At 29.9% G+C, this 8,909-nt stretch overlaps 1 protein-coding gene across 5 annotated transcripts in view; it reads right to left on the bottom strand.

Moving 5' to 3' along the window:
• LOC117181442 (transmembrane and coiled-coil domains protein 2) overlaps positions 1–8,909 on the bottom strand; it is a 27,316-nt gene that overhangs the window by 11,804 nt on the left and 6,603 nt on the right. For all 5 annotated transcript variants that reach the window (XM_033374094.1, XM_033374096.1, XM_033374097.1 and 2 more), the window contains 5 exons: positions 4,581–4,782; positions 2,624–2,789; positions 1,426–1,654; positions 1,278–1,322; positions 155–237 (listed from right to left, as the gene is read on the bottom strand). In XM_033374094.1, coding sequence (XP_033229985.1) covers positions 155–237; positions 1,278–1,322; positions 1,426–1,654; positions 2,624–2,789; positions 4,581–4,782 — 725 coding nt within the window. The remainder of the gene's footprint in view (positions 1–154; positions 238–1,277; positions 1,323–1,425; positions 1,655–2,623; positions 2,790–4,580; positions 4,783–8,909) is intronic.

Here is an 8,909-nt window from a genome sequence, read left to right as displayed (position 1 = left end):
GCTATATTATTTTTTGGATTTTATATGTATGAAATATGTAAGTCATGATGAACCTGTCAAAAATGTCGCACACTTAATTACCTTAATATTTAGCCAACTTGTTGTGTAAGTTATCATTAAAGTTTATAGTTAAAATTTGAAGTGCGTTACTCACGCGATAATGTATTTATATTGTCAGCACTGCCAAATTTATTCTTGATGAGATGTGCGAACTCGCGAGGCTTGGACATGACACTCCTGAAGCAAAAATTAATATTATAAATATATTATACCTAATATAATGCTTCATTCATGCATTTTAAATAAAATGTTGTAAATTTTGATTAAAAGTAGCTAAATTTTGAGCAGTTACACTCGATTATAATATAAAATCACTCCTTTTTAAATTTTGCAATTGATTCTAGTACAATTTTACATTATTTCTCAAAACATTTTAAATATTCAAAGCTTACTAAAGCCCCCGGGCGACTAAAAGGCTTTTAAAAAATCGCATTAGCCGGCGGAAATTACAAATAAAAGTATGAAATTTCGAAAAAAGTAGCACGGAGATAGATTAAATATGTAAAGATACGTATTACAAAAGAAGCGTTATCAGTCCCTCAAATATTAAGAAAATTTCTTTTTAATAAAGAGTACCTACAGGTACTACATAAAGAATTTCAATTTTTAAAATTGTTTATTATTAACGAAGACAATTAGGTCAAAATCTATGCTTATAAAAAAATACATAAGACATTTATTGTTTCTTTCTAGTATAAAATCTTATGGACTTGTAAATTGAATCTTCACAAATTAAATAAACTTCGAAGTTAAAAAACAGATTGAAAAAATTTCTAGGCCCAATTTTTAGTTCTCATTGAAGTAATAAGACATAAAAAATGGAATAAAACAGTATTGTGAAAAAATTGCAGACGCTGAAATTGATCATCTTATATTTTGGCCTTTTTAAAATGTTTAAATTCTAAACGCTTTTAATTTAGAATTAGAATTTAGCCGTCCCAGAGATAATTAAAATATTTAATTTAAAAAAATGGAACATTATTTTATTCGTATTTAAATTTTAAATGTGATTTAAAATAAAAATATGTAGCGACCTAGTGAAAAAACTCAAAAGACTATTAGTTCGCGGACTGCTTACTTATCATTTTAAGAAATCTTAAAGGTTTATATTTCCAATTAATTTCGAACACAATCTACGCAAAACCAAATTTAAACGTTTAAAATTGTGTTAATAATTTTAGAAGGTTTACATTCTGATTTGAGAAAAAAATACTTACCCTGAAAAACCAGTGATTCCATCCCTAATGTTGCCTCCCACATTTCTGGAATACAGTTCAATAATTAAGCACAGAAACTGATTTCCATCAAAGTTCAAAAATGATACAAAAATATTCAATTGAACACAAACAATAAATTAAATCATACTTTAGTCCTTGCCCCATGTCTCGAAGAACTTCCCTTGGTTGTCGATGACTTGCCGGAGCGCCATTTATCTCATAATTTTTTAATTTCTTCGTGTAACTTTCCAGTTTTTTCTGCAGCTGTGAAATGCTATGGGCCGACTTCTGATTTTTCTTCTCAAAAACAGTCTTTATTCTTGTCAGCTGCTGCTTATCTGCACTTGCAGCTAGCTTTAGATATTCATTTACATTTTCTAAAAACAACATCATAAACATTAGGTTCTTTATTATATATTCCTAAATATTCTTAATATCTCTTAAATATTCCCTAATGTTTATTTTACAGAAATTCGTATGACCGAAAAAGAATGTGGTATAATTTTTATTTATCCGAATAGCTAATTTGCCTAATTTGTTTTCTTTGCAATTACCATTTTCCATCGTTTTTGTATTTCTGAATTACTATTTGACATAATTTGTATTATTCCGAATTACTGTTTGGCATAGATGATGGTTTTCCGAATTTCTATTTGGCATAATTTTTATTTGACCAAATAACCATTTAACATGAATTTTATTTTACAAAATAACTACATATTTGAAATCATTGTTATTTTACAAATAACCATTTGATGTTTTTTTCCGAACTACTATTTGACATTATCGTTATTTGTCCGAGTTCTAATTTGTCATCATTTTTCTTCTTTCGAGCTATGTCAAATAACAATTTGTGGGAATGAAAATGATGGCAAATTACAATTCGGAACAGTAAAAATTCGGGCATATGGTTATTCTAAAAGTTAAAATAAGACAAATAATTCGATGAAATAAAAATTATGTTCAATAATGATTTGGTAAAGTAAAAATGATGTAAAATAGTATCTCGAAAGAATAAAAATTATGTTAAATGGAAACTCAGAAAAATAAAAATTATAGCATATGGCGATTCTGTCAAATAAAAATTATGCAAAATAGTATTTCGGAAGAATACAAATTATATAAAATGGAATATTATGTTTATGCGCTTCCCATTTGTTATGTAAATTACGTTACAAGTTCCATCCCCGATCGGAATGATAATTAAGTAAACAATAGGTACCACGCAAGACATGTGTAGAACCTTCAACGAAAATAAATGATCTCATCGAATGATTTCATTTATTGAATCAGATATTCATTTATTGTTATCTATAACTTTCGACATGTATTAAATTACAACTCACCGTCTCGTGTTGTTTGCTCTATCCGAATCAGTTCCCTAGTTCTGGCAATTTTGCTTTGAATATGTTCGATAGCTTGACGAACTCGCGTGGCACTTGAGTCAACGTCGTCACTTATCAACTCAGTTGAGCCATTCGATAGGAACGATTGCGTGTGGTGGTGTGATTCCTATGACAGAAATAATTCAATGACTATGTACAAATTATGAAATTACAATCCTCGTAACTATCAAGTCTAATCAAATTACTACTCCATAAATTTAAAAAGAGACTGACAAGTAATCGATTTCTCAAGGCAGGCAATAATCTATTTTAGCTTTTCTCTGTGACTTATTCCCAAGATTTTTGTTGTTACGGTAATTTTAGACAAAACTGTTCCAAAAATCTCGATGACTTTGCTTCAACTGTTTCAAAAAAACCTTTAAAAATTGTCGACATTATTTCAAAAATCTGCTAGAAACTACAATTATTTAAAAGAATAAAAAGTCAAACCCGAAACAGACAGATTTGGATTGAAAAGGCCTATTTCTTTGGTTTTGGTATTTTTTATACCTATCCTGGGGCAAATATATTTTCAAAGAAAATTGTTAGCAAGTGTTCGAATTATAGCAACTATTAAAAAAATATGAAAAAAGTTTTTACCAAATTTTAGAATAACAACTTTAAAAAAATGTTAATTTTCTTTAGTGTAAGTACTAAAATAATACCGCAAAAGAAATAATAGGTTTTTCGAATACGAAAACTTACGGAAAAACGTTTTGTCAGATTGAATTTTTCCATGCATAATAATGTATAATTTTTTTGTAAATCCATTTTTAATTCTTTATCTAAGTAGAAGGAAACAACTGATTAAATGTATGGTAAATAGTGACACAGTTAGGTTTCAAAAGGCTTCTTTTCTCTAAAAATGTGATAATTTTGTTTAGAAAACACCTTAATCGTGTAAGAAAAACCTTTAAAAAGTTATGGCCGATGTTGAAGCCAAATGAAGAACAAGAATGGCTTATATTTTTAAATTCTGCAAAACGTCCTCTAGCATCGCCTTGCTTTTTTGTCTCTTCATTTTCCTACATACTAGCTTAGATATTAAATTGTAAATTTCGTGACTTTTTTATTCGATCCAAGATATTGAAATTTTATTAATTTTGGAAAATAAACGATTTCTACATTTTCATTATTTTTCATAGCTAAAAATTTAGTTTTTGATCAAGAGTCATGTTTACGCTTTATATCCAGAAAAGATATTTTCAATTTGTTCACTTAGCCACATAAGACTTCTCGGTAGAATTTAAATGTATGAATTATTATGAATCATTAAAAAATGCTACATTAATTTCTTCTGCCAATATAACGATTAAGACCAAAAAAAGCTTTAATTTTTATATAACATTATTAAACTTTCAGCAGCTCATAAAATCGTGTAAAATTTGTAATATATCTTTTTTCTTATCGAAAAGTAATATATTTCAGTACCAAATGGTCTTGCAATATCTCAGAAAAAACGTCTCGATGATTTGCAAGAAAAAAGAACAGCACTTGCAATCATTCATGTGTCCTCTCTTCCAAAACAGAAATTAGCCCAGACTTTCGGCCTATTAACCGCGATTTGATCTCCTATCCCATTCCTTTAAAGAACTTCTTTTAAGATCTCAATCTGAGCCGTATAGAGCATTATGCAAATAACCTATTCATCCTTTAACCCATGACCTCGATTGCACGATTATAGTAGACGATCTTGCAAACTCATGGGACACTAGCCGCATGCTCAGCGGAATGCATTACGTGTTGTCTCCTTTGAACAAAACGTTATGCAACTCGATGGAAAAATTAAAATGATAGGTTTTGTGATTGCCTCAATTCAAAGTCATTAATGCAATCGGAGAAAGCGAATGACTGAATGGGAAAAGCGAACGATTCAAAGAGGATGCACTGAGTAGATTCAATAGTTTTTGGAACATACTCCTTCCTCGTCAGTGGGTGGGTGAACATTTGGTCCAATCTCTTCCGGATCGGCATTTATGCTCGTGTTTGATTCATCCATGGTTTCGCCAGTTCGTACTACGGCAATCGGTGATCTCTGTCGACTGCTACTCTTCATTCCGGTACCACCCCCACCTCCACAACTGCTACCACTGCCCGTGCTACCTTCTCCTGCCTGATGCCTGAAACACAACGTTCACTTTGTATTGATATGCAAACAATCTCGTGAGTCAAACTCACATGAACGTAAAATAAATGTCAGATTTATATTGATTCATTAAGAGAAGTGTCAATTCTAAGGTCCAAAGGCTCGAAAGACTCTGGAATTATTCGTTATACGGCTCGAAGCTACAAGAAATAACTTTAGAAAAAGAACCCGATTTAGTCGCAAACTTTTTTTTGCATGGTACAATAGGTTTTGAATATTTTAATTCTCCAGACTTTCCACGCAAGACGCCGGGTTAAAAAATTCCATGCCTTTTCCAGGTTATGCAGGCCAATTTTTAAGAAAATTCCAGGCAATTCAATTTAATTTCAAGGCACAAATTTCTTGGAAATTAAAAAACAGGCAGTACCTATTTTCCTTAAAACAGATGAAAAGGTATGTATTTAAAAAAAATAGGTGACAAATAGCTTTAAAAAAAAAGTTGTGTAAGATAAAGAAACGTGTAAATCAATACTTATTAACATATTTTTATTTTTTTAACACGTCACACTATAATCATCAAATACGAAAAATTCCCATCGAATTATTTTAAAAGAAATTAAACGACACGTAATTTACCGGATTGGCACAAAAAATATAACTTTTAGTTTTCTTTCTAAATATGGCGAAAGTTCCGTGGTCTCAAAGCTATAAGTATTTTAACTCTTAAAACCAATGACGTAGATTAATATCAAAAAGAGGCCGTATTATTTTGTACACTAATGCAGATATTTAACTTTGTTTGTTTATTCTAATTCCTTGTTTTCCTAAATTAGTCTTTCTTCTCTGAAACACGAAAATCTACGTTTTTTCAAAAGAAAACGACACAAGATACGACAGAAGTCAAAAGAATAAAATGATTCCTCTTAAAAATACATGAAAATTATAATTTTTAAAAAAATTATATTTTAGCCGGTTTAGTTCATATTTTACTAAAAATTTGAAACGCAACGAGTTAGAAAAACATGCGTCAAGAAACTTATTTTTAGAATCACAATGTACAAATTGAAAACAGAATATGCTAGGTTTTTTGAATAAATTGTCTTTCAAGATTTTCTAAAAGTTCTATCAGATGCAAGAAGGGAACATAAACTACATAATTAAACATAATTCTGAAACATAATTCCGAGTGTCTATGACACTCGGAATTAAAATTCATACGGTCTCACAAGGTATCGTAAATTAAAATTGTAAATAAAATTTTACATTCTCAAATGAAAAAGGTAAAAATAATTAAAAATCTTCAAAATATGTAGCTGAAAAAGGTGATAATCTTCAAAACATGTGAAGAAAGGTGAATGGATGACAGCTTGTAATGAATGAATGTGTTCTCCGTTAAAGAGGAATTTAAATGTTGATTCATTCTGAATTTAATATTTGAAATTAAAATATTCTTCAAGGTCATTTCATTTTTAAGATTCAAGTCCTCGATAATAAACAAGTTTAAATCATAAGTATTCTAAAACTGTTCATATTGAAAAGTATTGCAAATTTTAAGAACTTTAAATAAATAATGTTGTGCAATTTTTTATACAACTCATTTTTAATTTGAAAGTATTCTAAGTCGAAAAACTTTCATTTCAATACCGTCAAAATGGAAGTGTATTGTTTTGTTGATGAATTTTACAACCCAAAAACAGCATAATCCTGACGATTAGTTTTAAAATTTTAGTACCTTATTATACGCTTACTTCGCTTAATTAAAATTTTTATTTCGTAGACTCGTAGAGAATTTGTAATTCCTTAAAAATAAACAAATCTTAATGTCTTATATGATATAAACTGTATTCCTATATACTGTTACGGGCAACTATAGTAATTTTATAACGTCACTAAAAATACTGTTTGTGCTTCTCTATAAATTCCTGTGCCGTTTCACTTTCACTAATTTGTTCTGGTAAATTCTATACTGCTATGTGTATTTTATCCTAAATTGTGCTCGGAATTAAACATGTTTAAATTAAAACGTTAGAAGGGAAACGTTTCTAAATTTAAAGGGTGCAGAATATTATACAATGATTTGAAATAAAAACTTTGTAACGCAGAAAATTTCTATTTAATAGCCGTCGAAACTGAAATCGTTAAAAATTATTGTCAAACTTCACATTGAAAGCCTCCGAATCAATAAAATAAACTTTTAAATGTAAAAAACTGGCGTGTCCACGTACTAAATGGCGGTTATGTATTATTTTTTAAACCGTTTTATTTCATTTGCATTCACAGATTCAAGGCATATTAAAATCTGTTAATAATTTTTTGTTCAAATATTTGGATGAAACCTTCAACACTACGTGATCTTTTCTAATCAAAAAAGCTGAATGTAATAACATACCCATAAAAAACCTTTTTACTTTGCATTTTACCACAACCTAATATGGTGGCGAAAATTAAAAATGGGAAAATTTGATAAAAAATAGTTACGCGGCGATTTTGGTTTGCTGATTACGAATCTGAAGTCAATATTTATAAAGTTTGCAATACAGAACTAGATAACCAAAAAAAAGGAATTCTTTAGGAGAACGAAAAAAAAAACATTCTGCAAAATTGAAATTACCATTTGAAGTAGTTGAAAAAAGCATGATAAAAAAATTATACAGTTCCGGGAAATAGAATGAAGAAGTTAACAATCTCAAAGTGACAGGAACTTCAAATTTGAACAGGCTCAGTTGCGGATCACGAAGAAAAGTGCAATTTTCAGATAAAGCCAAAAAATAAAAACTTACGCTCCTGAGATAATGAATTGCTAAATTGGGATAAAATGGGTTTGAGTAGAAAAATGTTATAAGTTGCGAGTAAATCATTCAAGAATTTGGAGGTTCAAATTTCTGTTGGGAGAAAATAAAGATTTATAGAGTGACAGTATCGTAGTGTGACAAACGATTTTTCGCTAAAAGGCCTATATAAAGAAGCAAGGTATACGTTCCTTTATAAATAAACGATAATAATTTGAAGAAATATCGTTTCTGATCGCAAAGTAAAAAGATAAGTAAAAAGATAAGTAAAAAAAAACCTATAAAAGTGGATTTTTGTAGAAAATGAAGATTTGAGCTTTTAGGTTAGAATTTGATTGGTACTTTGGTTCCGAGAGAAGTGGCAATAGTTTTATTTAAGGGCGTTGGCACAAGGACCCAACCTTAAAACTGAATAGCATCATTTTTCTATTAAAAAAAAATCGCTCTATACAAAAAGTATTGAAGTTCGTCAATTTTTGACTCCAATGTGGCAGAGAAAATTGAATCATTTTAACTTATTTGGCTAAAAATGGTTATCCGGGGCCTTTTGGCATCGCTAATTAGGAATCGGAAGTCTAAAATTTAGAAATTGCGGTATTACATTTGTAAGGAGATAAATTTATCATAGCATTATAATGCCTGCAATTTGGATATGGTAATGTTATTGTGTTTCGTGCAATGTAGCACATTATGCCAGAACCCTGATTACAGTGTCGCGAGAGGACTTGCTATGATGAAACTAACACAATAACATTACTATAACCAAATTGCAGGCGTTTTAAGGCAATAAATGTATCCCTTCACAAATTTAATTTTAAAATTCTAAATGTTGATTTCGGATTTGTAATCAGCGTTCTCAAAAAGCCTTGTATATATTCGCAATATTGCATTCCAAATTTAGAATTTTTAAATATTTAATTCATATCCGTAATCAGCAACCCCAAGAACCACCGAATAACCATTTTTAGCCTAGTGCAACCAAATTTTTAATTTTTTGCTGCCATTTTGGATCTGTCATTTGGAATTCTAAAATCTTGACACCAGTTTCGTAATCATCGACCTGAAAAACCAATGAGTAACCACTTTTCGTCAAATGCGCTAAACAAAATTATTTCGCTTCCATATTGAGTTTGACATTTAATTTAAAAAAATGGACGACAGTTTCGTAATCAGCGGCCCCAAAAAACACACTAGTAATTATTTTTATTCAAATCCATCGAAATTTTCACATTTTCGTAGCTATATTTGGCCAAAATTCGACACCCCGTATTTGCATAATTGTGGGTCCGGATGCAATAAGGGCACATAAAATTTTTTCGTGCGAAAACGAAGTCCCCTGGAGGCTTTAGAAAAAATTTTCGAATTTTAATTT

The sequence above is a fragment of the Belonocnema kinseyi genome, chromosome 10 (genome assembly GCF_010883055.1).
Source record: "Belonocnema kinseyi isolate 2016_QV_RU_SX_M_011 chromosome 10, B_treatae_v1, whole genome shotgun sequence".
Lineage (NCBI taxonomy): Eukaryota > Metazoa > Arthropoda > Insecta > Hymenoptera > Cynipidae > Belonocnema > Belonocnema kinseyi.
This window is presented reverse-complemented; position numbering and strand designations above follow the sequence as displayed.